The 27810-nt window shown below is 53.9% G+C and overlaps 2 protein-coding genes across 3 annotated transcripts; one reads left to right on the top strand and one right to left on the bottom strand.

Moving 5' to 3' along the window:
* Positions 1–4638, top strand: Dlk2 (delta like non-canonical Notch ligand 2). 2 transcript variants are annotated; one of them, XM_040729323.1, is made up of 7 exons: positions 1–202; positions 681–811; positions 999–1062; positions 2123–2253; positions 2851–2995; positions 3745–4232; positions 4440–4638. In XM_040729323.1, the coding sequence occupies exons 2-7, from the start codon at positions 736–738 to the stop codon at positions 4475–4477; spliced, it is 942 nt and encodes a 313-aa protein (XP_040585257.1). In that variant the 5' UTR covers positions 1–202; positions 681–735; the 3' UTR covers positions 4478–4638. The 2 variants fall into 2 exon arrangements, with proteins under 2 accessions (XP_040585257.1, XP_040585256.1); XM_040729322.1 differs by having other exon boundaries at positions 2–202; positions 3745–4638.
* Abcc10 (ATP binding cassette subfamily C member 10) lies at positions 4597–25636 on the bottom strand. Its single transcript, XM_040729321.1, has 21 exons — positions 25413–25636; positions 21703–22924; positions 21365–21592; positions 19432–19588; positions 18899–19008; positions 17157–17236; positions 15890–16061; positions 14546–14644; positions 13990–14179; positions 13293–13370; positions 12739–12933; positions 11434–11587; positions 11083–11263; positions 8319–8662; positions 7915–8084; positions 7362–7522; positions 6811–7073; positions 5792–5937; positions 5603–5700; positions 5337–5449; positions 4597–5022 (listed from the first exon to the last, which is right to left on the bottom strand). The coding sequence occupies exons 1-21, from the start codon at positions 25571–25573 to the stop codon at positions 4860–4862; spliced, it is 4485 nt and encodes a 1494-aa protein (XP_040585255.1). The 5' UTR covers positions 25574–25636; the 3' UTR covers positions 4597–4859.
* Between the last annotated feature and the right edge of the window lie 2174 nt (positions 25637–27810).

Raw genomic sequence — 27810 nt, 5'->3', positions numbered from 1 at the left:
GCCCCTGGCAGGGGGCCGAGCGCGCGCGAGGAGCCGCTGCTGCCGCTCGGGGTCGCCTGCAGCCCCAGATTCCCGAGCGCTCGGCTGGCATGGCAGCCACCTCGGCGCCGAGCCCCGCGGCCAGCTAGGGGCGGCCCTCGGCCCAGCCCGTCGGATCCCGCTTGACTCTGCGCCCTGGGGACGCGTCGCCTCCCAGCCGGAGGTGAGAAACCAGGAGGACACGGGCGCGCGTGGGGACCCCAGGCCCGAGCAGGACGGAGCGAGAAGGGGGATGAGAGCCAGGCCTGGGTGGGTGGGTGGGTGGGTGTCGGAGGACCCGGCCGGAGACCGCTTGCGGCCGGGACCTGGGAGCTGTTCCTCCTTCCCCCGACCCCCATCCTGTCGCGCTCGCCTCACTGCGCTGTCCCCATCTCTGCGGACCCCTCCACCTGGACCGCGATCCCAGCGCTGGCCATTCCCGCGCGGTGGCCACGCTCGCTGCTGTCCATCCTTGGCCTCTTTCCCGCAGACCTGGCTAATGGGTTCCCTCGCCTGCTCATCCCTTCCTCGCCACTGGCCTTTCGCTTCCCACCCTGGTGTTCAGACCTTGAGTCCCTCTTCTCCGGCTCCTGTCACTCGGAACCAGTATCAGTGCCGCTATCTCAGGGTCCGGCTGCCTCCTAGCCAGTGTCATCCCACAGGTGTCTACACGTCTGGCCGTTCATCCGTCCGTCCCTCCTGGGGCCGGAACTGACCATGCCCAGCGGCTGCCGCTGCCTACATCTCATGTGCTTGCTGTGCATCCTGGGGGCAAGCAGCCAGCCAGCCAGAGGTGAGCTCGCCCCAGGGATCGGGTCGCGGCCCTGTTAGCCGTCCTCGCTGGCACGTTGACCTCTGCCGGCTACAGACGGCACTGCAGCCTTTTGCCTGGCGAGTCTACGGAAAGTGCTGCTAAGTCCCTCGTCCCAGGAAGCCAGACCCTGACCCAGACTCACACCTACTATACCAATCTCTTTCAGCGGATGACTGCAGCTCCCACTGTGACCTGGCCCACGGCTGCTGTGCTCCTGACGGCTCCTGCAGGTAACTTCTGCTGCACACGTGCCTCAAATTCTTTGCTCCCACGTTTCGACTCTCCATACCCGTGAGCAGGTCAAAAACCCGAAACAGTTTTCACACAACAGGATGACCAGCCCCCCTACCCTCCCCTTATCTCATTTTGCCCCTTACTGGAGAGCTTGGATATTCGAGTTTTTATTCTCTCAAGGGCTTCGGTCCTTCATGATGCCGGTAGAAACACCTGAAGCTTAGGGAAGCTTAGGGAGCCACAGGAAAGGAAAACAAAGAGAAGCATTGCTTGGGAAGAAAGGCTCAGGGAAGATGGGTGTTTTCTTATTGACTCCTGCAACTGACTCTCCAGGGCAGACTGGGCAAATTCTGTGGCAGAAGAGTTCGGACACAAGAGAGGTGCTGAAGTTCTGGAGCATTTGAAACTAGGCATCCTTGGAGGACTTATAAAAAACTAAGTCACCTGGCAATGGTGGCACACACCTTTAATCCCAGCAGAGGTAGTCTGGTCTACAGAGAGAGGTCCAGGACAGCCGGGGCTACACAGAGAAACCCTGTCTTGAAAGAACAAAAACGAAACAACAAAAGTCCTAGTGATTGTGAAGTGAGGCCAGGAAGATGAGAATTCCAGGTTAGCCCTGTCTACTTGAGACTCTGATAAGCAAAACAAAACAAACACCAGCCACTTGTTCTGGAGTCTGAAGGGAAGACAGTCCTGGTGACTTCAGATCACTCACTATTTCAGATGTGTGTCACCACACGCTCCAGGGATGGCACCAAAGGCTTTTACAGACAGCGTTGTTTCTTTAACAATACCCTTCAAGGGAGGTGTTTTCTCAGCTTCCATGTGAGAAAACCGATTATGAGAAGCTGGACAAAAGTGTAGACGCTGAACTTGAATGCTGTTGTCTGTCTGCACAGCCCTCTATCTGGGGCTGGTCTGTTTTCCCTTTGGGGCTGTTGTATATTCTATTAGTTCTAAAAGCTCTGGTTCTACCGTGCGCGCGCGCGCGCACACACACACACACACACACACACACACACACACCCTGATTCTGGGCTCTCTCCCCACCAGGTGTGACCCAGGCTGGGAGGGCCTGCACTGTGAACGCTGTGTGAGGATGCCCGGCTGCCAGCACGGTACCTGTCACCAGCCCTGGCAATGCATCTGCCACAGTGGCTGGGCAGGAAAGTTCTGTGACAAAGGTAGGATGGAGGAGATATTGGTTATAGACTCCACGTGTTCTAGAACTAATATTTACTATTTATTGAGCACCTATTGTGCCTTGTTCTAACCATCTAATATTGATCTCATTCCTACCTGATGTCTGAAAGGATCCCCAACATCACCTCATGATGTTGGAAAGACAGCTGGTAAAAATTGTACCCGTTGGGCACTGGTGGCACACGCCTTTAATCCCAGCTCTCGGGAGGCAGAGGCAGGCGGATCTCTGTGAGTTCGAGGCCAGCCTGGTCTACAGAGTGAGTGCCAGGACAGCCTCCAAAACAATACAGAGAAACCCTGTCTCAAAAAACAACAACAAAAAAGTACCATTTTAAACATGATGAAACTAGTCCACAGAAGGGCTGTACCTTTTCTAAAGTCAGTTTGACCCAGACTGCCAGAGCTGAAGCCAAGAACTTCCAGAACCCAACTTCAGTATAGGTTTCCTCAGCATACCATACTGGCCGGGGGTGGGTCTAAAGTATGGGCCACATTCACAGAGCGTTGGATGTGGTCCATACAGGTCCTGGGGACCAAATAAGAGGGGCCACCCCACACTCTCCTTATCTCCTCTCTAGATGAGCACATCTGCACCTCACAGTCGCCCTGCCAGAATGGAGGCCAGTGTGTATACGATGGGGGTGGTGAGTATCACTGTGTGTGCCTGCCAGGCTTCCATGGACGTGGCTGTGAGCGCAAAGCTGGACCCTGTGAGCAGGCAGGGTGAGTGCTGGGACCCTGGGGAAGCTAGACTAGAATCCAGTGGTGAGGAAAAAGGGGGGACTGTCAGAGAGTAGGAGACTGGGAGTCAGACCCACGCAAGGACAGACACCTCAGGACAAAGTCCCCACTGTGATAAGTGTGCCGGGTTCAGATTCTCAACCTTCTTTTCTATTTTATGTGTGTGAGTGTTTTGCCCGCATGCGTGTCTGTGCACCACATCCATGCTTGGTGCCCAAGGTGGTGGTGAGCCTCCATGTGGGTGCTGGGAATCGAACCCAGGTCCTCTGCAACAAGAAGTGCTCTTAACCACTTAGCCAACTCTCTAGCTCCCTAGTTTCTAAGCCTTCTTGATCACAGATGGAGCTTTGGTGGGAGGGTGGCATGGGGAGAGAGGCTCCTGGGATTCCCTTTCCTCCCCACAAAAGCAGACATGCAGCCTCCAGAGCTGGCTCTTCCTGTGGATTATGAAACGGCCACAGGGCTGGACTTGCCCCGTTTCCGACACAGGCACAGGAGCCCATGCAGACGATACAGAGCACTTCTGTGAGCCTTGACTTGGGGCCTGGCCGTGCACTAATTGCTTAGGGTCTCTCATTGACCCACGTGATCTGGCTATTTTTATTCTCATCTTAAAAATAAGGTTATTTGAAACTCAGAAGGAGCAGCCCAAGGTGACAGAGCAAGAAAGGGGGTGTCAGTGGTCAGGACACTGGCTGGCAAGGTGACATCCATGCTCTCTCCCACCTTAGCTCCCCGTGCCGGAATGGCGGGCAGTGCCAGGACAACCAGGGTTTTGCCCTCAACTTCACATGCCGCTGCTTGGCAGGGTTCGCGGGCGCCCACTGTGAGGTGGACGTGGACGACTGCCTGATGCGACCTTGTGCTAACGGCGCCACGTGTATCGATGGCATAAACCGCTTTTCCTGCCTCTGCCCCGAGGGCTTTGCTGGGCGCTTCTGCACCATCAACCTAGACGACTGTGCCAGCCGCCCATGCCAGAGAGGGGCCCGCTGTCGGGACCGCATCCATGACTTTGACTGCCTCTGCCCCAGTGGCTATGGTGGCAAGACGTGTGAGCTTGTCTTACGTGCTCCAGACCCTGCCACCACGGGCACCCTACAAACGCCCACCTCGGCCATAGTTGTAGCTGCTACAGGGCCAGCCCCGCACAGTGCAGGGGCAGGCCTCCTGCGGATCTCAGTGAAGGAGGTGGTGCGGAGGCAGGAGGCTGGGCTAGGTGAGTCTAGCCTGGTGGCCCTGGTGGTGTTTGGGTCCCTCACTGCTGCCCTGGTCCTGGCCACTGTGCTGCTGACCCTGAGGGCATGGCGCCGGGGCATATGCCCCACTGGACCCTGCTGCTCCCCAGCCCCGCACTATGCCCCAGCTCGGCAGGATCAGGAGTGCCAGGTTAGCATGCTGCCAGCTGGGTTCCCTCTGCCTCCAGACCTGCCCCCTGAGCCTGGCAAGACCACAGCCCTGTGACGGAGGCGGGGCTTGCTGGCCCCCTCCCGCAGCTCCTTCACACATCAGACTGGATGTCCTTCCTCGCCAGCCTGGATCTCAGCCTCACACCAGAAATACTATTTTTTTAAAACACAGAATGTAAGATAGGAATTTTATCAAATAAAATTATGAAAATGAAAGTGGTCTTCTATGGAAGAAAAACTGGCCCAGAATTCTGGGTGAAGAGGCCCACCGTGGGCCGGTTCTGTTCTGAGGAAGCTGCAGCCTTCAGCCCACCTGTGTGTGGTTTACAAGGAGGAAACAGGGTGCCCTTCCACCTGGGGAAGTGGAGGCGAGGTAGACCCACAGACGGAAGTAACCGAGCAGCCCTGGGGGAGGAGCGCCGGTCCCCACAGGAGGCTCAGGGTCCTGCGGGGAGGGAGTGGGCTCCCTGCTGGCTGCTCTGTAGGAGCTGCTGGAACAGTGACTGGGGCCGTTTGCGCAGCACGGAGGGCGAGTCCAGTTCTACCACCCTCCCAGCTTGGAGCACCAGCACTCGGTCGGAGTTTAGGATTGTGTTGAGCCTGTGTGGGAGAAGATGGGGTACAATGCCCTAAAGAGAAAGCTGACCCGGTCTCCCTCCAGATCCCTGCAGACTGCACAGGCTTTCCCCACAGGTTCGAGTCCCTGGGTCTGGGCTATGGGGAGGATGGTAGCGTTTTCCCAGACAATATGCTACGAGAGGGCCTGGAGCTGTACCTGAAGGAAGAGGAGCTGAGGTCGCCAGGCCTTGATCCCCTGCCTACCCAAAGCTGTCCCTGGAGTCTGATCTCAGGAGGGGGGGTGTCCTTGTAAGGGTCAGAGGTCCGTGCCTCTACTGCCCTGAGCATTCTCACACCTGTGGGCAATGGTCAGCACTGTCTTGTTGGCAAAGCGTTTGCAGATGGTTTGCTGGAGCAGCTGGTCTGTCTTCTGGTCCACACTTGCGGTGGCCTCATCGATGCACAAGATCTGGACCGTGCGGAACAGGGAGGGGAAGCAAGAGAGGGAGGCTGTACCCGACCTCCTACAGTTCCCCACCTTCAGCTTTTCCCTGAAACCGCTCTCCAGCCGGCCTTCTCCCTCGACACGCGCCTGCCTCCTGGATGTCTCTTCCTCTCTTACCTTGGCATCTGTAAGAAGAGCCCTGGCCAGACACAGCAGCTGCCTCTGCCCCAGGGACAGGTTCCGGCCCCTTTCGCCCAGCTCTCCATCGAGACCGCCTATAAACAGACCAGAGTGTCTCCACTGTCACCCGCCCACTGGGCCGCCCTTGCTCCTCGGCTCCTCCTCAGGCCGGCACCCAGGACTCACCCACAGCAACGATCACCTCACGCAAGTGGCACTGCTCTAGAGCTTGCCACAGGGCCCTGTCCTCATGTAGGCCCTGGGGGTCCAGGTTCTCTCGAACAGTCCCACTGAACAGAAAGGGTTCCTGGGGGATGACAGCCAGCTGGGACCTGGGGAGGAAGGATACGGTGGGAGGGGGCAGGCTGGAGACGTGGTGTCCATCTTCTTGTGACAGTGTGCCTATGGGGCCTGACACTTCTAAGGAAATCTGGGGATGAGATCCGAATGTCACTCCCGCTGCTTCCCACCCTTTATCCACCAAATCATGAGTCAGTCACCACATACCTGGAGCAGCACGGCTACTCCACTGTGAGAAGTACCAAAGACATTAAGGCCTAGACTCTGGCCTTAAGGGATTACACCTCATTGAGGCGGTCACAACTAAACCGTGGCACTGACCCCAGAGACAGGGAGGTGAGGCAGGAAATGAGAGCGGGAATGGGATGGAGGACTTCTAAGTGGGAGGAGGCCAAGGAGCTAGAAGGTCAAACTATACGATAAAACCATCACGACTCGAGAGAGGACACAGGAGGCAGGCAGGGAGCTGTGGGCTGAGGATGAAGTCCCTTACCCTTTCCATGTTCTGGAACTAGGAGAAAATGATGCTAAGTTAAACTGGGAATGGGTTGGGGCATCTACAGCTCCAGATGAGATCACCTGTGGCCAAGTACAATTGACCCAGGCTCCAAGTCACCCTTTTACTGCCTGCCAAGCCTGAGGCCTCAGGGCTCATGGCACCTGGGAGTACAGCTCTTCAGAGCCTCTGCTTTAGAAGCCAGTGGCTAATGTTTGGACTAGAAGGTGTATTCTGGGAAGTGCAAGAAAGATGGAGATGAACTCAAGCCGGGGTCACAGCTCACCTGTCCTCACCTGTACACCTCGTCTTCCTTGTCTACTGATTGGCTGCCCTGGGTTTCCTTATGCCTTCCCAGAGTAGTTCCCACGGCCCTCTTCCCTCCTCCAAAACCACCTGTGCCCCAGACCTGAGCTCAGCCAGCTCCAGCTGGCTGGTGTCCACGCCGTCCAGCAGCACCCGCCCTGCGCTGGGCTCCAGCAGGCGGAAGAGCACCAAAAACAGGGAGGACTTGCCGGAGCCCGTGCGGCCTACAATGCCCAGTTTTTCTCCAGGCTCCACTCGGAAGGTCACCCTGTCCAAGGCGTTTGGCAGCCCTGGCCGATACACCAGCACCACGTCCTGGAACTCCACACTTCCCTGGGTCAGCCGCCCGCTGCCCTGGTGGGGTGTCTGTGGGGAAGAGGTGAAGAAAGGACGGTGACGAGGACAGGTTGGAGGATGGGGGAGGGGCATGGATGAGGAATGGCTGGTGTGATAGCCAAGGGAGAGAAAACGGGGGGGGGGATGGGAGGATGGAGATGGGAGCGTGTGCAGTGAGCAATGGTGGCTCAAGCAAAGACACTCAGAGACGTGGAAAGACAGCAGGGAGCTAAAGGAAAGCAGCTGGGAAGACTGGAGGGCCCCACCCCTCCCCACCGCACCCCAGGGCCAGCCACTAGGGTGGCAGGGGAGACTCACCTGCAGTGGCTGGCCTTGGGGCTCCTGGGGAATGTCACAGGAATACTCCTCCAGTCGCTCGACGCTCACCATCATGGCCTCCGTCTGTGTGAAGCTGCTCACCAGGCCTGAGAGCAGGCCCGTCAGGGACAAAGCATAGGACAGCACGAGGCCCACCAGCCCTGGGGGAAGAATGGCGTCTGCTAGGGGACCAGGACACTGAGCAACATGTGCGAGCGAGTGTGGAGCAAGGGAAGCCAGCCTGACGCAGAGGAGAGAGAAGGCTGGGCAGAAGGAAGGCCGGGTGCACCTGGGGGAGGAGGCCTCGAGGACGGCAGGCAGGGACTAGAGAGGGTGGGGCAGAGCAGAAGGCTAGGGAGGATCAAGGAAATGATGACCACAGAAGCCTTGTGTGCTCCTGGGCCCACCACTGTGGATTCCAGATTAAAATGAGGTGATGACGTCCTCACAGGGAACTCTGGGTAGGGGTGACAATGGTATGTGATGGGGGAGGGAGACATGCCAGGGGTCGTGGATCTGGGATGACTTGCTCCAACAGGAGGGTGACAGGTACCTGGGTTGGCAAGGCCCTGCTGGTGTTGCACAAGGGCGATGCCTGCGATGGCGCTGACCACTGCTGCTCCCATGAGCTGCAGTCGAATGTCCAGCCACTGCATAGTGGCAAAGGAAGCAAACTGGCACCTCTGGTTTAGCTCCAGGAGTCGCTGGTTCTCCTCCTCAAACCTAGGGGAGACCCAGAAGGAAGGGAAGCCACGCCCCTACTGCCCTGATCTCACCCCTCCCTGCATCCTTCCTGGAGGCTGACCTACACACCCACCCCACTCCGCCTTCTCTCCTCTGATTTCCCGTGTCCTCTCCCCTGTCTGCCCAAGGAGGGCAGGCTGCTTCACTTCTAACCCCGGTTCTGTGTGCTCCTCCATTACCTCCCCACCCTCGGACTCTGGCCGGGAGACGCACCTGTAAGTGGCCCCTGCAGCCCGGAGCACCGGGAGGCCTGCCAGAGTGTCAGCCATGTGGGTGTAGAGCGGAGACAGGGTGAGGCTGCCCAGGCGCCGCAGCTCCCGGAAGGAGGCCCTGTAGCGGCGCTGCACTCCATAGTATGTGAAACTCAAAGGTGGCAGCAGCAGCAGCAACCAGGGCAGACCGGAGCCTAACACAATCACGAGGCCCAGCAGGCCTACAGAATTGGCCAGCAGGATGTTGAGGAAGAAGGGCAGGCTGTCGTCCACACAGGCCACATCTGAGGAGAAGCGGTTCAAGACTCGGCCTGAGGGCGTGGAGTCAAAGAAAGTCACCGGCGCCTGGAAGAGGGAGGTGGTTGGACCAGGTCAAGGGCTGAAGAACAAGAGTTGGTGAGGGGTGAGGTGGGAAACACGGCCTGCAGTAAAGAGAAAGAAAAGCATATCCCCAAGTGTGGGAAAGAGGGATTGGGGAACGTGGAGGGGACGATCTCAAGGAGAGGAAGACCCAGTTCCTCAGGCCCGTGGCAGCCCGACAAGGCCATGCCAAGTGCTCACCACCCTCTGGGCTGGACTGCTTAGTGCTCCTTCAAGAGTGAGAAAGTGGGCCTCAGATGTGGGGAGGAAACCCTGCATGTGGCTGGCTGGAGAGCTGCACTGCCAGGTAAAGGTGTGGTAAGGGCCAGGTCCTGAGCCTGACACCATTGGCTCACACACAGAAAGCCAGCAGCACCTAGGGGTAAAGGCACTCAGGGCCGCCCTCAGCTATACAGTAGGACAGAGGCAAAAAGAAACCCATCTCGAAAACAAACCAAACAAAAACCAAACCAAAGCTCGCTCGGGTGGACTTAGACTGAAAGTTGAATTCCAGGCCTGTCACTTAGGAGACGCGAGACCCCAGACGAGGAGTGTGTTTCTCTCTCCAAGGGCACTGGTCCACATCTTAAAAATGGGTCCAACAGGGTATTTATTCCTCCTACTCTAGGGAGTTCTCACTTTTCCATAACACATCTACGCTCAATCTGTACTAAAAATGTGGGGTGGTCAGGCTTGATGGTGCACGCCTTTAATCCCAGCACGCGGGAGGTAGAGGCAGGCGGATCTCTGTGAGTTCCAGCCTCCCTCAACTACCATTCTTTTCTTCCTATCTTTACTTTGTGTACCTTCATCCGCATTTACAGTGGGGACAGCCCTGTGTGAGGCAGGGACTAAGTCAAACGGCCTGGAAGTGACGCCCAGGGCATCCTTAGGAGAAGTTAGTTCCCTCAGAGCCCGATGGACTGATTCTCCCACAGACCTAGCCTTGGCCAGGAACCCTCAATGCTCAGCTCTTCAGTTCCCTCCCCTGCAAAGTGGGGTAAGACTACCTCACAGCGTTACTGTGAGGCCATAGCAGGTTAAGAAAGGGCTTGGGAATGATAATATCTGGATGAGCCTGGGTGTGGTAGAGCACACCCAGAATCCCACTGCGCAGGAGCAGAGGAGGGAGGATCAAGTGTTGGAGCCAGATTGGCCTACATAGTGAGAGTCTGTTGCTAACAAAACTAAACGAAATAACAACTAAGTGAGCAATTATTGGGTGCCAGGCATTACCTTAAGCACTTTCCATATGTCAATCAATTCGATTATTATGCAGACGGGAAAGCAAGGAACAAAATATACAATAGCTGTGCATTTTAATTTTATTTGTTTCTAAAGACAAGGTCTCACTCCAGCACAGGCTGCTCTTGAGCTCACTATGTAGCCCAAGCTGACTTCAGACTCAAAAGATTCCTGCCTTAACCTTCCAAAGTCTGGGCTTATGGGTGTGCACCACCATTCCCAGTAGGAGTGGATCTCTGAAATAGCTCAAGATAAAAACTGTTAATAACTAAGATTAAAAATACATGAACAGGGGGCTGGAGAGATGGCTCAGCGGTTAAGAGCACTGACTGCTCTTCCAGAGGTCCTGAGTTCAATTCCCAGCAACCACATGGTGGCTCAGAACCACCTTGAATGAGATCTGGTGCCCTCTGCTGGCATGCAGGCAGAAGACTGTATATGAAATAAATAAATAAAATATTTTTAAAAAATACATGAACAGAGCAGGGCGTAATAGAACACACCTTTGTTGTTGTTGTTGTTGGTTTTTTGAGACAGGGTTCTCTATAGCTTTGGAACCTGTCCTGGAACTCACTCGGTAGACCATGCTGGCCTCAAACTCACAGAAATCCACCTGCCTCTGCCTCCCGAGTTCTGGGATTAAAGATGTGCACAACCACCACCCAGCAATATCACACACCTTTAATCCCAGAACTTGGGAGGCAGAGGCAGGTGGATCTCTGTGAGTTTGAGGTCAGCCAGAGCTATGCAATAAGACACTCTCAACAACAATAACAAAAATACAAGCACAAGAAACAAAAATTACAAATATGCATGCACATAAAACACAGGTATTCTGTAATGAACAAACAAGAAAGGTACCGTATGAAATACCCTTAGTAAGGCTGCCCATTAAGGGAGGGGAGGGAAACGGAAACAGTACAGACAAAAAGGGAACTAAAGAACACAAGAGAGAAGACAGGCCTTGTATGAACTGCGAAGCCAAGCCTTGGCACCTCTTCATGGATGAGAACCTGCAGGCTGAAACCACTAGACTCAAGCCCTATTACACGCTGCCCCATCTGTCAGGCTACCGTATGCACTGGGACTGTGGAATACAGTCCACGCACGGGGGGGGGGGGATACCAGCCTGGGGATACCCCACCTTCCCATCGCCTCACCGCGAGGAGTCGACGCAGCAGGCGGTGGTGCAGTGTGACAGCCGCTTGAAGGGCGCCCGCTGCAAAGAGCACTGCCCGGAGAAGGGTGCAGAGGGAGTTGACGCCAGCAATGGCGGCATACACGATGAGGTAGAAGCGGACATCCGAGGAGCCATTGGAAGCAGCTTTGAACACTGGGGTGCTGAGGAGTGAGGAGGAGACTATAGGTGGCCCAAAGAAGGCTCAGTCAGGGGCCCTTCCCTTCTCTGGGCCACCTTTTCCCTCCCTCTAAAAGACACAGCTCCAAGCCTGCCCTCCCTCCCCAGAGCTCCCTGGCGAGCACCAGACCTGCTCCCAACCTCAGCTACTCACTAGAGGCTTCTGGAGGCGAAGAGAAGTAGCGGTGGGGAGAAGACCACTGTGGAGCCTGGGCTGCAGGAAGCCGGACCCTCCTCGGAGCTATTCCTGGCTGTCTTCAGCTGAGAGAGCCAATGAGAGAGCCACCAGTCGGCACCGTTGCGTGTGGCTGGACACGGACAGGACGAGAGAAGTTGCAAAGACTCATCTGTTTGGTTCTGCTCAGACATCCACATTCTCAGACCGCAGTGGGGTCTCCCCTCTCCTGCCCTCGCCCTGGGCCTCCACATGGTGCCACCACCCTTGGTCCTTCCTCCTGGACACAGTTCTAGGCCTGTCACCTGTCAGCTCCCTGGACAACATCACCAGTTTTGCAGATTGGAACTTGCCTAGATGGCAGATCAAAAGACACCTGTGGAAGTCCAGTGTGGTGGTGCATACCCATAATTTCCATACTCAAAAGCTGAGGCTGGGGAATTGCAAATTCAAGGCCAAACCAACCAACCTGAGCTGCACAGTGAGACCCTGTCTCAAAATCATAAAAATATAGTTTTTTAAAAGTTGACTTTGGAGCCGGGCATTGGTGGCACACCGCCTTTAATCCCAGCACTTGGGAGGCAGAGGCAGGCAGATCTCCGTGAGTTCAAGGCCAGCCTGGTCCACAAAGCAAGTTCCAGGACAGCTAGGACTGTTACAGAGAAATCCTGTCTCAAAAAACCAAAAAAGTTCAAGGATGGAGGCTGGAGAAGATTGCTCAGAGGTTAGAGCACTTGCAGCTCTTGCAGAGGACCCAGGTTCAATTCTCAAAACCCACATGAATGTTCACAACCATCTGGAACTCCAGTTCCAGAGGCTTTGATGATGTCTTCTGACTCCTTGTGCACCAAACACACACATGGTGCACAGACATACATGCAGGCAAAACACTCGTACAGAAAATAAAAATTTTTCATTAAAGAAGAGGACTATGATGGGGTACAAAGTCTAGCTGATCACTGGGAGGTGCAGAGTTGGGGCATACTTTTTGTATCAACTGTTGTCAGTGCACGGTAAGGTTCTGAGCTTGTGGTGGTTCTTTTTTTTTTTTTTTTTTTTTTTTGGTTTTTCGAGACAGGGTTTCTCTGTGGCTTTGGAGGCTGTCCTGGAACTCGCTTGGTAGTCCAGGCTGGTCTCAAACTCACAGAGATCCGCCTGCCTCTGCCTCCCGAGTGCTGGGATTAAAGGCGTACGCCACCAATGCCCGGCTGCTTGTGGTGGTTCTAATACTGCCACGAACACTTGCCACACTGGCTGGGGATGCTGTGGAGGGAGCAGTCTTACCTTGCATGAGAAGCAGAGAGATGAGGATGGCGATGGCCAGGCCACTGCCCATGGCCCTCCAGTACGCTCCATACACATGCAGGGCCACAGCGCCCTCAGACTTGCTTTCATCCTGCACCAGACGACCAGATGTGCTCTCCTCCACCTCCGGCCCCTCTGTTGCTCTATTCAGGCTCTGCACTGATAGCGACTTGCCTGTGAGAATCAGGAAGACCTCAGAGGAATTATGCTTGATACATGCATGTTTTACAGGAGCGGGCAGGCTTTAAAAATCATTTCCATTGTGTGCTGATAAAAAGCAGAGTGAGATCCAGGACAGCCAGCATAAAACAGAGAAACTCTGCCTTGGAAAAATAAAAACAACAACAACAACAAACTGCCCAGCCTCTGACAGGTGTGACGTAATCTCTTGAGGCCAATCTAGGCTACTCAGGAAGTTCAAGGCCAGCCAGGGCTGTATGGTGAGATCCCGTCTTATGTCTTCCACGACACACATACAGACACAAAGAAAGAAGGAATGTTTCTAGCCCCTTCCTCCCATCTCTGGGCCATACCTGAGTCAGTCACTTGTCCCTCCTCAACCCAGGCTGTGGGGACAGCTTGGACCAATGGCAGTATCTCAGAGGGAGGCCCTGGAAGGAAGAGGGGGAGGCGGCTGGTATGGATCTACACTATGCTTTCTAAATGTGCGAGTGATCCACCCTCCCCTCTGAGGCCATTCTCCCTAGCAGGTCTGAGTAGGGCCCAATGGGTGCCCTGCTGTGTACCTGGAGTGCAGCCAGCAGAAGTTGCCGTGAGTAAGCCCCCTCCCCCAGCAGTATCATCTGTCACTGCTGCAGAGCCTTTCTCAAGCTCTCTCTCAATCCCTGACATTCCAGCGGGGCCTCACTTCTTCCTGTTGCTTTGCCAGTGAGCTCTGCAGGTGGCCATGCCCCTCTGGACAAGTCCATCTCAGCTCTGCCGCTCTTTTCTTCACTAGAAGGTGGTTCCCTCAGGCCACTGCTCACTTTTCTGAAGCCCCATGACTGCTCTCAAAGCCCCCAGGCTGCTAGTTCTAAGAGCTCAGGTGCATCGCCACACAGGTGTGGTCCCCCTCTCCGGTTCTCATGCTGGGCGGGGGGTGTGGGGGCAGGAAGACCTGCGAGCTGCACTCAGACTGCGTGTGGAAGGGTGGGAGGACCTGCTCTGCACCTGACGCCCCGCCTATCACTCCACATCAGACCAGGGCGAGGGGTTTCTTCGCCACACTACCTGTTCGGACCAGGTGCCCGGCCTCCATCAGCAGCACCACGTCAGCCCTCTCCAGGTACTCAGTGCGGTGGGTGCACAGCAGCCGGGTGGTGTGGCCCAGCACTCCCAGGATGCACCTGTGCAGCAGGTGGTTGGCCACATCTGCATCCACAGCAGCCAAAGGGTCATCAAGGAGATAGAATGCTTTCTCCTGGACAGAATGAGCATGGCAGGCACCATGGCCCAAGTCCTTTAGCTAGGCTCAGAGGCTCTCCTGGGACCCAGGTCTCAAGGCAATCAGAAATGACAAGAGATGACACATGAGGGGCATCCTTCCAGCTGAGTGTAAAGCCAGAGATGTGGGTCTGGGGCTTCGCGGGGCCCCAGTACCTCAGGCCTTTATTTTGCCTTGAAACCGAAAATGGGGGCAGGATAGCCAATCACCAGCAATATAGACTAGGGAGGGAGAAAGCAAATGCAGAACATATTCCTAGCCCCTGCTCAGCCAAGCGCACACAGCGCTGGACCCCTTCCACACCCCTGACCTGCTGGCCCACACCCCCCAGCCTGAACTTACCTGGTAGACAGCACGAGCAAGAGCAATCCTGGCCCGCTGTCCCCCACTGAGGGTCACACCCTTCTCGCCCACCTCTGTCTGGTCTCCAGCAGGCAGGAGCTGAAGGAACAGACACCCAGTGGTTAACAAACGCCCCACACCTACACTTTCTTCTCCCTCTGTAGGAAAGACAGAAAATGCGATCAAAAGGCCTTATGAGCTTGAGAGAAGACAGAAAACGAGGGGATCGAAGGCCTTATGAGCTTGAGACTGCACTTCAGTTTGTGGCAAGGAGAAAAGCCCAACTCCAACGCCTGGCAGCTACTGAACGCTTTCTATGTAGTTAACGCCTTCTAGGCTGTGGTGGTTGGAAAGAGAATGGCCCATAGGTCCACTGTTTGAACACTTGGGCCCCAGTTGGCAGAACTGTTTGGGAAGGATCGGGATATGAGGTATTGCCTTGCTGGGGGAGGTGCGCCACTGCAGTCAGCCTTTGAGGCACAAAAGCCAATGTTACTCCCAGGTAGCTCTCTTGGCTTTGTGACTACTGTCTTAAGAGGTGACCTTTTCACTACTGCTCCAGCGCCAAGCCTGCCCTGCTGTCATGCTCCCTGCCATGATGGTCATGGACTCACCCTCTGGAACGGTAAGCCCCGATAAATTCTTTCTTCTGTAAGTCACCTTGGTCGTGGTGTTTTATCACAGCAAAAGAAAAGTAACTATGGCAGAGGAATTGTATCATTTGAAGCCAGACCTTAGAAAGTCGGCATCATTTCCTCTTCATAGATGGGACCAGAGCGCAGGCAGGTGAACCATCTCGCCCACGGGATGTGAAAAAATGATAAGGGCACGAGATGGCCTTGATCATAGTCAAAGGCCTCCTGCCCAGGGAAGCTCGTGTTTATCTGAGCATGCCAGTGGTGACACAGTCCTAGAGCGGGTATGGGGCCTGGCTGGAGAATTCATAGGAAAAATATGACTTCTCTCTGATGATCTTAGCACTTGGCTTGTGGGTCTGGGACAATCTAATGGGCTCAGCAGATTTCCCAAGGATTCTAAGTAAGACCTCGACTCTTCCAAACCTTCCTAGGTGGCTGGAGGCAAGCCTCACAGAGAACCCACGCCTAGTTTTTGGAGGCCTCATGTCTCTTCTAGCTGCTGTGTGCAACACCCTCCCCATCCTCCTCGGGCCTTACAGGGAAGTGGGGACCAAGCCGCTGAACACTCTGGGGGTCCAGAGGCTGGCTGCTTGTTCTAGTTACGTGACACCTGTGCAGAAGCCCTTCCCAGAGAAGTAAGTCTAGTCTGGAGGGCTAGGGACATGTGGGAAAGCAGGAAGGTGAGGGCATCGAGACAGGGACTCACACTGAGGTCATCATTGAGGGCACAGGCGTCCAGCACCTCCATGTACAGCCGGGCATCAAATGTCTTCCCAAAGAGGATATTGTCTCGGATGGTCGCACACTGGATCCAGGGCTCCTGGGTGGCCAGTCCAAAGCCTTTGGACAGCCCTGACACGGCCACCCACCCGCAGAGCCTGCAGAGAGCCAGAGCAGCATGGGGCCAGACCCTGACAGGGCCACCCACCCACAGAGCCTGCAGAGAGCCAGAGCAGCATGGGGCCAGCCCCTGACACGGCCACCCACCCGCAGAGCCTGCAGAGAGCCACAGCAGCATGGGGCCAGCCCTTGACACGGCCACCCACCCGCAGAGCCTGCAGAGAGCCACAGCAGCATGGGGCCAGCCCTTGACACGGCCACCCACCCGCAGAGCCTGCACAGAGCCCGAGCAGCATGGGACCAGCTCCTTATTGAGTCCTTGCATGCCCAGGCCCTGTCTCCCAGAAGCTTCCTCAGATGTAGCTGGCAGCCTCTAAGGTCAGGGGTTCTAGCTGTAGGCTCACTATGGACTGGAGGAAGCAGTTCCTTGGTTCCAGCCCAGCAGTGTCCTGTAGACACCGTGGAACTCAGGTGTGGTCCATCTTCACCTCCCTATCTTCCTGTCCTAACGCAATGACTCTCCACTCCAGTGTTCTCCACCTATCAATCTCAACCCAAGCCCATTGGAGAACACAGGTACTTACATTATGATCATAACAGTAGCAAAATTGCAGTTATGATGCAGCAACAAAAATAATTTTATGGTTTGGGGTCACCGAAACATGAGGAACTAACTATATTGAAGAGTCACAGCACTAGGAAGGTTGAGAACCACTGATCTCCCCGCTCCATTTATTTAGCCAGTTTTGTCTGATTTTTTGAGATAGGATCTCATGTTTCCCAGGATGGCCTTGAGTTTGTTGTGCAGCCAAGGATGACTTAAATTTCTTTTCCTCTTGCCTCTACCTCCCGAGTGCTGAGATTACAGATTTATACCACTATGCCCAGTTTTACGTGGCACTAGGGATCAAACTCAATGCTTTCGGACAAGTTAGGCAAGTGCTCTACCAATTGAGCTACATCCAGACCCAAGCCTCCCTAGAAAGGGGCTGAATCTTACCCTTTTTGGTACATGTGCCCCCACCCCTCCACACACACATACACACTTACCAAAACATTTCCATACACAGCAGGGACCCAGCAAATGACTACTAAAGTGAGGTGAGAGTCAGGAGCACACTGAAGTCCCTTACCTGTGGAGCTCCCCGGTGACGGCGGCCAGCAGCGAGCTCTTCCCACAGCCCACCTTTCCCACGATGCCCACCAGCACACCCTGCAGGGAACCCACGCATTAAGCACTGCCTGATTGCAGGGAAGGGCACACGGGTCAGAGCACTGGCCTCCCTCAGGATGTTCTTGACTGATGAAGCCCCAACTGACGCCTCTCTGGGCCTCAGTTAAGTCTTCAGGGAGAGATGCGTCTCCACCCCTCAGGCAGCACGGGCCCCAGTGACTGCCTGCATCTGCCTCAGTCTCAATTTCACTACCTGTAAAAGGCCTCTGAGGGAATAAGACCTTAGAGGGGAGAGGAAAGTATCTAGGAACTCCTATAGTCTACAGAGGCAGGCATGGGAGAAGGGATTCCAGTCTCTGAGGCCATTGGGCTAGGGAACAGTTCCCACCGCAGTGGGCAAAGGGCAGTGCTCTGCAACACGCTTTCTTGAGACCTGAAAATCTAAAACATTCTGTTCTTCCTTCATTTCTTAGTTGCAATGTCCAGTCACAGAGCTGTTTCCTGGCTCATGAAGAAAATCTAGAAATGTGCAGGGGTCTTTGCAGCTTTGTCCATGATGCCCACATTATGCAAGTCAGGGCCAACCTATCTGCAAGTCGGCACCAGGCTGGTGTCTGATCTTTCTGGAAGGGAGGGATCTGGTCTCAGGCAGCTTCTTTCTTCTTGGCTAGAGCCTACGAGCTGGAAGACTGACTACAGTCACACTTCTGCTCAATGGAGAGCCCACAGACAGCATGAGGCCAATACACAGGCAGACAGCCAAGAGCCCTGCAAGTTGAGGCCTGGTTCTGGGCTGCTTCTAAGATTTACATTCTTATTGGGACTCTGTGATTCATCTATGTATTCTTATTACAAATTCTTGTTTGCTTAGGCTAGCTCCAGTGGGTTTCTATGACTTCTATCTATCTATATGTAAAAAAACCCCAGCACATTAGTAAAATTCCTTTGAAAAATTCCAGCCTTGTCTTGCCTGAACTAAGAAGAAAAATAAAACATTCAACAAAAGCCAGAAACGTGAGCCAAATGTGGTAGAGGCCATTCGGCCCTGGAGAACTCTGGGTTGAGACATGGGGCAAAAGGTTAGACAAAGGTCAGGAGAACAGAAGCTCGGGGCCAGAGTGAAGAAGTCACTGTCCTGCCGGAATGTCCCATTATAAGCTCTTTGCTGCATCAGGAGTCACAAGGCATGACTTTTTTCATGAAACTAAATGGAAGATCACCTAAGCTGTTTGTAAAAGTCCCTGGGAGCCAGCATTGATGGTGCACACCTTTAATCCCAGCACTTGGGAGGCAGAGGCAGGCAGATCTCTGTGAGTTCGAGGTCAGCCTGGTCTACCGAGCGAGTTCCAGGACAGGCTCCAAACCCTGTCTCGAAAAAAAAAAAAGTCCTTGGGAGGAGCTGCTTGCCCTGCCTCTCAGGTTCCCTGCCTGAAATAACAGTGAAAAATCCCCGGGATCAGTTCTGAACCCTGCAGCTGGAAAGGGACACTGGAGGGGAATCAAACCTGTGGACTAAGTGGGTGTGTGACCAGTGTGAGAAGATGGGTTGGAGGAGTGAGATGTATACGTGAGGGGTTGTTTCCCCTCATATCGGAACCTGCATGCCCAGGCCCATCCTTCCTGTGGAGGGCATTAGTCCTTGTACACCCCTTGGGGCACCCTGCTTTCCAGGAACGCTCCCAGGCTGTCTGTACCACAAACCTTTTTCACTTGGAGGTGACTGATGAAAGTCTTCTGGCTTATTCCAATCGGGTCCCAGGAGAACAGGGCTTCACGCAGCTCCAGCACTGTGGACGGCTCCATGGGGGGATCTAAGCAGGGAAGAATCCACTCATCCTATGCGCCTCATGCACCGGTCATCCGCTGGAATGTAATGGGCTAAGCAGTGGCACGTCACTGAGTCTCCTGTCCCTCATCTACCGGCTGTAGCTAATTCAGCCTGGAAGCATCTATGCACAGCGTCCAAGAGGCTAAGGCTGGAGAGATGACTCAGTGGTTATGAGCACTCTCCCAGAGGACCCGGGTTTGGTTCGCAGTATCTGCACCATAAAGCACACGCCTGTTAACTTTCGTTCCAAGGGATCTGGTGCCCTCTTCTGGACTCCATGAGTACTGCACACATGTGGTGCAATACTCACACTCAGATACACAGAAAATAAGGTAAGTTTTAATATAAAAAGATATCAAGCCCTCACCATGTGCTGGGTTCTTCCCTCTAACCCCTGTCCCCTTACCAGGGCTGTAGTAGGCCTCAGGGTTGAAGTTTGGAAGGTCTAGGAAACGCTGGATCCGGTCCAAGGAGACTTTGGACTCCAAGAGGCCATTGATCACCCAGGGGAAGTTGTTGAGAGGAAGAATGAGCAAACGCACAAGAGCCAGCGCTGTGAACACCTGGGTGGGGGTGGGGGTGGGGGCAGCGCTGTGAACACCTGGGTGGGGTGGGGGTAAGGGTGGGGCATTCCCTGAGTCTTGCTCTAGGGGTAGCTCTGTGGACAGATCTATGGAGGCAAAAACAGGACAGCAGCAGACCTGAGGAATTGGCTGGGCTACCCTGGGGTTAGAAATGGCAGAGGCTAGCCTGGTCTACACAGCAAGTTCTAGGACATCCAGGGCTACAAAGACAAACCTGATCTTGACCCCCACCCAAAAGACAAGATGGCCATTCTAAGAAAACTAGAAATTCTAAGTGTTCCTTAAGAATACAGGTTACTATTTTTGTTTGTTTGTTTTTTGAGACAAGGTTTCTCTGTGTGACAGCCCTGGCTATTCTGAAACTTGCTTTGTAGTCCAGGCTATCCTCTAATTTACAGAGATCTGCCTGCCTCTGCCTCCCAAGTTAATTAAAGGCGTGTGCCACTGCGCCTGGCTGCAGATTACTATCTTTGATGCTGAGACCCAGAGACTGCTCACACATGGTGAGCACAGGCTTTGACATGGAACCACAGACTCTCACACATGGTGAGCACAGGCTTTGACATGGAGCTACAGACTCTGACACATGGTGAGCATGGTGAGCACAGGCTCTGACACAGAACCACAGACTCTCACACATGGTGAGCATGGTGAGCACAGGCTCTGACATGGAACCACAGACTCTCACACACAGTGAGCACAGGCTCTGACACGGAACCACAGACTCTCACACATGGTGAGCATGGTGAGCACAGGCTCTGACATGGAACCACAGACTCTCACACACGGTGAGCACAGGCTCTGACACGGAACCACAGACTCTCACACATGGTGAGCACAGGCTCTCATGTGGAGCTACACACAAACCCCCACGCGTCTTTTGATAAGCACATAACCTGGGTCACTCAGAGACTTCCCATAATCTCCGAGTGACAACAAAGGTCACTAGCCTTGGCCAGACTTAACACTAGAATATGGATCCCCTGCTCCAAAGACTATGTCAATAGAAATAAAGTGGCCTAACCCCAGTTAGATGGCAGCATGGGCTATACAGGGAGACCTTGTCTTAAAAAAAAATAAATAAAAATAGAAAAAGCACCTTTTCACAAAAGGACTTAACCCCATTTCTGGGCCTGAATGGAAGTTGAAGATAAAGGAAGAGGAAGAAAGGAATTCCTTCACACACACCAAGAGCTATCTATGCAAGATCATAGGAAAAAAATCCCTCAGAGAGAACCCTGGGATCCTCTTTCTTCCCCACTCCCCGTTAACACTGCGGGCCTGAGCGCACATTTCTACTCCATAGAAACCCTTCCCATTTCTTCCTAGGGCCACCCACTCCCTCTACGCTGGCTGTCTTACGTCGACCTGACACAGCCAGCATCATCAGAGAGGTGGGGCTGAGAAGCTGCCTCCATAGATCTGGCTGGAGGCCAGCCTGTGGGCATTTTCTTCATCAGTGACTGATGAGAGAGGGCCCAGCCCACGGTGAGTGGTGCCATCTCTGGGCTGGCGGTCCTGGGTTCTCTAAGAAAGCTCTAAGGAGCAAGCCAGTAAGCAGCACACGCACCCGTGGGCTCTGCATCAGCTCTGCCTCCAGGCTCCTGCCCTGCCTGAGTTCCTGCCCTCACTGCGTTTGATGATGGACCGTTGTATGGAACTGTGAGTGAGATAAACCCTGTCCTCCCCAAGCTGCTTATGGTCATGGCGTTTCCTCCCAGCAATAGTAACTCTAAGGCCCCTCCCCACTCTCACCTTGGTGGCAGTGAGCTGGTGGCCCATGAGGACGTAGGTGACGAAGATGGCGATGCAGATGACAACGGGCAGAGCAGCCCACAGGTACACACAGGCTGCATCCAGGTACTTGATGACCCGGAGGCGGCCCAGCTCTTGAGACCGGCAGGCCTTTACTCGGTCCCCCAGAGACTGCTCCCACCGGAAGAACTTGATGACTCGCATGCCATTCAGCAGCTCCGTCATGAGCTGGAGACAGGGACGAGAGAGTGGTGTCAAGCTGAGGCACTGCTCACACGCCTCTGCTCAGCTGCTGGGTGGGATCTCCATCTGGCTGAAGGAGCCCGGAAGCCCCTTACCTTAACTCGTGCATCCTTGTGACGCAGCATCTCCTGATTGCTGACCATAATGCGGGTGGCAATCACTTTGTTGACAGGTACCAGCAGCAGTGCCAAGACCAACCCAGCCACAAAGGCCATGCCCACCTGCTGGTACAGCAGGTAGAGGGTGATGGCCAGCTGCAGAGGCAGGCCCCAGGCCTCATGGAAGCTGCCAGCAAAGGTAAGCAGCCGCTCAGAGTCGGTGCCTAGTAGGTTCAGGGCCTCCCCAGTAGGAGGGCGGCGAGGCCCGAGCTGCAAGGCCTTGCGGTAGAGGATGCTCAGCACAGCCGCCCTCGCCTGAAGGGTCACTTTACAGACCTCGTACCCATACTGATTCTGCAGCACGGCACCTATCACAGCCCCACTGGCCAACCCCAGGACATAGAGCAGGCCGTGGCTTAGGGGCTCTTGCCCTTCCTCCAGGAAGCCCACCAGTAGGGAGAGCAGTAGAGGCCCAGAGAATGCCAGCATGGTCCCCACAATCTTCAACAGTCCAAGGGCCAGGTAGCAACATCCAAAGGCCCCATACAGGGCCCTCCACAGTTGGGCCCCCTCCTTCCAGTGTGCTTGGAAGGTACGGGCCACATAGGCGGGATGTAGCCTTCTGGGGAGTCGGCAAATGTCCTGGGGCTGCCGGAGCTCTCCACGGACTCCGCGAGTAAGCAGGGGTGCCAACCAGGCATAGGAAAAACGTGACAGCCAACTCTCTCCATCTTCAGCCACCTCTGTTTCTTGACTCTCCGAGGACAGCAAGGGTTCCTGAGTCCAGGACTCTCGTGGCCCCCCAGGGGCTGCCCAGCCCAGTCCATAGGCCAACACTGCTGCCAGCTGCAGAATGAGGAGACATGCGCGGCCCAGAGGCCCGGGGAGGAGCGGGGGCAGGAATGTCCCTCGCTGGCAATGCCACAACAGCGTCAGCACTAGGGCTGGGGCGGGCAGGAGGGCCGCCAGGGCCAAGGCCAAGGGCCCACGCGAGCGGCCACGAGGGGAATGAACCAAGGCCCACAGGGTCAGGCCGTGGGTGAGCCAGGCCACAGCTGTCACACACCCTGCCAGCACCTCTAGCCCTAAGGGTCCTGGGGGTGACCCTGGTGGCAGAGCAACTGGAAGGAGGTCTAGCAGCGGGAAGACAGAGAGAAGGAAGGAAGCTGCAAGCCGGAGGCGCCAGCCAGGATGGAAAGGTCGGATGTAATTGGGAGTCCTGGGGGAAAACGAGAAGAGAGATAAAGAGGCGAGCTATGGCTGCCTCCAGGCCCAGGCATGCCCATCACCTCCAAACAGCTAGATGGGATGAATTCCCTTCCCGGGCTGTGCATGGCATCCCTGCCCTACTTTACCCTGGAACCCCAGTGCCCTACAGGAAGCCTTCCCAGATGTTCAATCCATTCTCTAATCTACCCACAGGCTTTCTGATTCATTCTTTTGCCACAGGTACTAACAAGTCTCAGTTAAGGTGGTATGTACCATGGAGATGCTATTTAGAAAAACTCACAGATTTTACACAAAGATTAAATATGTTTTACTTTTTCTAGAGTGCCCTTGAATTGTCTGAAGCACCCTTGGGTGACATGTGGTTACGTGCAGCTGTCTTCTAACAGGAGAGCCTACATTTACAGTGCCTCAGAGTGCCCTGCTCCAGGCTTTCCCCTGACTGTAAAGAGTGGTGCGCGTCACCAGGGGGGCCTCTTGGCTGCTCTTCCAGAGGACCTGAGTTCAGTTCCCAGCAGCCATGTCAGGCAGCTCACAACTACCTATAACTCTAGCTCCAGAGGATCCTATGCTCTCTTCTGGACTCCACAGGCATGCCCCCCCTCTCCGGCGCCCCCAACAGAATACACTTGAATACACACACACACACACACACACACACACACACACACACACACACACACACACATTTAAAAAAAGAATGAAATACAGGCTAGACCCAGGCACACACCTGTAATCCCAGCACTGGGGAGGCAAAGGCAGGTGGTCAGTTTGAACTCTGAGTTCAAGGCCAGCCTGGTCTACTTAACTAGTTCCAGCCCAACCAGGAAACTACATAGTGATCCTGAAAAATAAAAACAAAAAACCTCAAATACAGGCTGGGTCTGGTGGAGCACACCTGGTAATCCCAGCAGCTGGGAGCTGGGACCATTCACCTAAGACAAAATTGGGCTATTTGGCATCCCATCTCAACACCTCTCTCCCCACAAATGGAAATAAACACAGGACCAGGCAACCCCAGCACCAGGCAGGCAAGCCCTCATATACATAAAATTTTTTAAAAAAAGAAAACAAATTGGGACTAGAAAAATGGCTCAGCAGTTAAGAGCATGCTTGCTCTTCCAGCAGACCAAAGGGTTCAGCTCCCAGCAACCATATTGTGGCTCGTAGCTGTCTGAAATGCCAGTTCCAGTTGATCTGATGCCTCTCCTCTGGCTTCCTCGGGCACTGCACTCGTGGTACACAGGTATACACTCAGGAAAAATAAATAAACAAGTCTTTAAAAACTGAGGGTGAAGCTGGAGACACACCCCTTTAATCCCACTGCTCGGACGGCAGAGTCAGGCAGATCTCTCTAAGTTCTAGGTCAGCCTTGTCTACATTCTATTTCAGCAAAACAAAACAACCCACCGGAGTCCATTATGCTCAGACTGCGATGCTGAAAAAGTTTAACTGTAAACAAAATACAGTGGTTGTTTTGCTTTCCATCACTTTAAAACAGGGCCTCACTGTGTAGACCAGCCTGACTTAATAACCCTCCTGTCTCAGGCTATAGGGAGGTGCCCCTTTGCATAGTTAGGACTGTACTTTTTTTTTTTTTTGATACAGCAGAGTCTGGCTACATATCCCTGGCTGTCCTTGCACTCACAGACATCTACCTGCCTCTGCCTCCCAAGACCTGCTCTGACTGGATCAATCTGCACAGGCTGTGGGTATCTGTGCTAACCTCCTCTAAGCTTTTGCCTCATTCTGCAAAAGAGATAGAAAAACTAACTTGGGGGCTGGAGAGATGGCTTAGAGGTTAAGAGCACTGACTGCTCTTCTAGAGGTCCTGAGTTCAATTCCCAGCAACTACATGATGGCTCACAACCAGCTATAATGAGACCTGGTACCCTCTTCTGACATGCAGGCAGAACAGTGTACATATAATAAGTAAATCTTAAAAAAAAAACTAACTTGGCCATTCAAGAACTAAATATAAAACCAGGGCGAGTTTAGCACCAACATCTTACAACACTAAGCCAAGACGGTTCTAAGGTCTTGATTTTGTTCTTCGTACAGCTTCCCTTCAGCTAAATCTGCACCTGCTTTTGGAGTAGGGAGTAGCGTAGCAGGGTTTTATGGACGGAAGGGGTGTACCACTGGCCCTATAACTTACAAGTCATCATTTTTAGTTAGCTAAAACGTTTATCCATGTTTGCCTCCATTTCACGGCAGCTGTGTTTGGACGTTTAAAACTCTGCAAGAGAGATGCACTGACGGCTTTAGGCTTTAAGGATACACCAGGAGCCACACTTCTGTTTAAACGCCGTGTTTCGTTCGACTCTCTCAACATTGCTGAGAGTCAGAGAAGGTAGGTGACCTGTTCAACTAAGTGCGAACCAGTCAGCTTTGATTCTGCCTCTGCCCTACTCCAGAGACTTTGCAATTCCAGCGACACCTGGGAGATGCGAGCCGGCGTCTCCCGGCGGTCTACCCACCTTGGGGTGCCCAAGTGGCAGGCGCTGAGGACAGCGAGGAGCGCGTGGGGAAGGACGCTGAGCACCAGCTGAGTGAAGCAGTGGCCCGTGGTGTCCCCTTCCCACAGCGGGAACGGCCGCGCCGCATCGGTGCCACACAGCTGGGCCAGAAGCCGCTCCATAGACTCGGCACCTGGGGGGAAGACCAGAGTGACAGGGCTCGGGACCCGGTCCTAAGCCATGCCCCGCCCCCTAGTCCGGACCGCCCCTCACTTCCGCCTCGAGCGAGGGCCCGCCCACTCCTGCGGTACTTCCGGGGCTAGGTAGGAAGTCTCGGTACCCAGAGCAGGCCGGTTTCTAGATCCTGGTCCTGACTCTGCTGCTTCTGTCTCCAGTCCCCCGGGATCCAGAACTGCAAACCTAAAGACGTTTGCGCTAAGTTTTAGTATCCCGAGTGTTGATGGGGAGAGGAAGAACGCGCTGGCAGGTCAGGGCGCTGGGCCAAGGCCGCGAGGGCCCCCTAGAGGCAGGAAGACATGTCAACGAACGGTGATGTTCGTCCCGCCCACATCAAGCTTCTGCGCAGGCGCACAGCTCTCTACCTCCAGGCGCCTCTGCGAGCTGCTCCAGGAGCGTGGTTGTGTTAGGGCACGTTTCTGTCGTTTTGCTTGCTCAGGGACCCAACCCTGTCCTAGTGCAAATTGCAAATTCATTTTTAGTGTCCTGTCATGTGGAGGGCGCACTCCAGCTTATCTTACTGCGTACTAGCTGGCACATGCACAGCGCTTCTAACGTTTAAAGCGCTGGAAAGCCTTTAAACATGCCGGCCCTACTGAGGAACGTTTGTTCCCGTATCCTCAGGCGGCATGGTGTAATTTATTTGAACCTAGTGTTTTTACGACGGGGATAATGACACCCAAGCGCTGTTGATTTGTATAAGTAATATATAATGCTCTCGTCGAGAGCTGGAGCGGTGGCTCAGAGCTCACAGGTCAAGAATGCTTCCTGCTCTTGCAGAGGACCTGAATTTGATTTCCAGTACCCATTCAGGAGGCTCACAGCTGCCTCTGGCTCAGCTCCAGAGATGCAAGGCCTTCTTGGCCTCTGAAAGCACGCGCACACGTGTACACACATACAATGTATTGCTATTTTTATCTTTGTGTGTGTGTGTGTGTGGTTTTTGGAGACAGGGTTTCTCTGTCCTGGACTCGTTCTGTTGACCAGGCTGGCCTCGAATTCAAAGATCCACCTGCCTCTCCCCACCAGCGCTGGGATTATAGGCGAGCGCCGCCACCCCCGCCACCCCCCGCCCATACATAGAATTAAAAAAAAAAAAACCAGAATGCTCAAGTCAAGTACTTTGCTTAGTCATCCCTAAATATTTCATAGTAATGAGAAGAATGAACAGATTTTGGTTGTGCAGATGGATGTGGGTTCGTAAACTGTCCCACCAATTTTAACAGTGTGATGACATTTAGGCAAGTTAAATTGTAGCTTTATGTTTACAAGGCGTGTAAATTGGTATCTACTTCACAGGAGTATACAGTGTTGTGGGAATAGTTTTTTCCAAAAATAACTCTTGCCTTCAGAAACTCAAGATGGTACAACCAAGTTAAAGATATGCCTTGAGACATTTAAAACTATGTGCCCAGTCTGTTTCCAGTCTAATTAATTTGCCTTTAAAAAAACAATGTAGCCAATTTTACTATGCCTTGGGCTTCTCATATAATCAGCGTTTACAACCTAAGTCAAACCCATAGCTTTCATCTTAGATTATGTATTCTTCCATGTCACTGATCCAGACAAAATAGTGTGTGTGTGTGTGTGTGTGTGTGCCTGTGAATCACTTGCAAAAAGCAACCAACAAGGAAAGCAAATATCTAATAAACGTTGGAAGCAACACATAGATGTTGTTATAATTTAAGAAAAGCAGCACATGAGAGAAAGACAACCTGCAACAGGGTTCAAGCAGAGGTTTTTTTTTTTTTAAATTAAGGAAAGGGATCATACAAAGGGGAAAGGAGAGGGGGGAACTGGCCTCTGGGGACAGGAGCAGCAGGAGAGAGGAAAGAGGGGCAGAGGGGCAGAGAGAGAGAGAGAGAGAGAGAGAGAGAGAGAGAGAGAGAGAGAGAGAGAGAGGAACAGAGAGAGGGAGAGAAAGAGAGAGGAGATGGGAGGTGGGCAGGGCCCCTTTAAAAGGGAACAGATTGAATGCACATAGGTGGTGCTCTTAGTGGCTGCAGCTGGGTTGGTTGGGTGGTCAGTAAAGTAACTTTTCCCCTTGTAAAACCCTGCTAAATTCTTCTGTAGAAAGCCATGGGTAGTGGCACACATTTTTATTCGCATCTGGGTGTAGGGTTAGGGTGCAGAGGCAGACAGGTTCAAGTTTACATGCCAAGTTCCAGGCTAGTCAATGCTG

This window comes from Mesocricetus auratus, unplaced genomic scaffold (genome assembly GCF_017639785.1).
Source record: "Mesocricetus auratus isolate SY011 unplaced genomic scaffold, BCM_Maur_2.0 Super-Scaffold_100021, whole genome shotgun sequence".
Classification (NCBI taxonomy): Eukaryota; Metazoa; Chordata; class Mammalia; order Rodentia; family Cricetidae; genus Mesocricetus; species Mesocricetus auratus.
Note: the sequence above shows the minus strand (reverse complement) of the source record. Positions and strands in the feature narration are given on the sequence as shown.

Excerpts from the sequence above, each read along its gene's own strand:
- Dlk2 (XM_040729322.1), top strand. The coding sequence starts at position 736 with ATGCCCAGCGGCTGCCGCTGCCTACATCTCATGTGCTTGCTGTGCATC. Across the intron at positions 812-998 it reads AAGCAGCCAGCCAGCCAGAG|CGGATGACTGCAGCTCCCAC; the intron begins GTGAGCTCGCCC and ends AATCTCTTTCAG. Across the intron at positions 1,063-2,122 it reads GCTCCTGACGGCTCCTGCAG|GTGTGACCCAGGCTGGGAGG; the intron begins GTAACTTCTGCT and ends TCTCCCCACCAG.
- Abcc10 (XM_040729321.1), bottom strand. The coding sequence starts at position 25,573 with ATGGAGCGGCTTCTGGCCCAGCTGTGTGGCACCGATGCGGCGCGGCCG. Across the intron at positions 17,237-18,898 it reads GTCACCTCCAAGTGAAAAAG|GGTGTGCTGGTGGGCATCGT; the intron begins GTTTGTGGTACA and ends GGTTCCCTGCAG. Across the intron at positions 8,663-11,082 it reads TGCTGCGTCGACTCCTCGCG|GCGCCGGTGACTTTCTTTGA; the intron begins GTGAGGCGATGG and ends TCCCTCTTCCAG.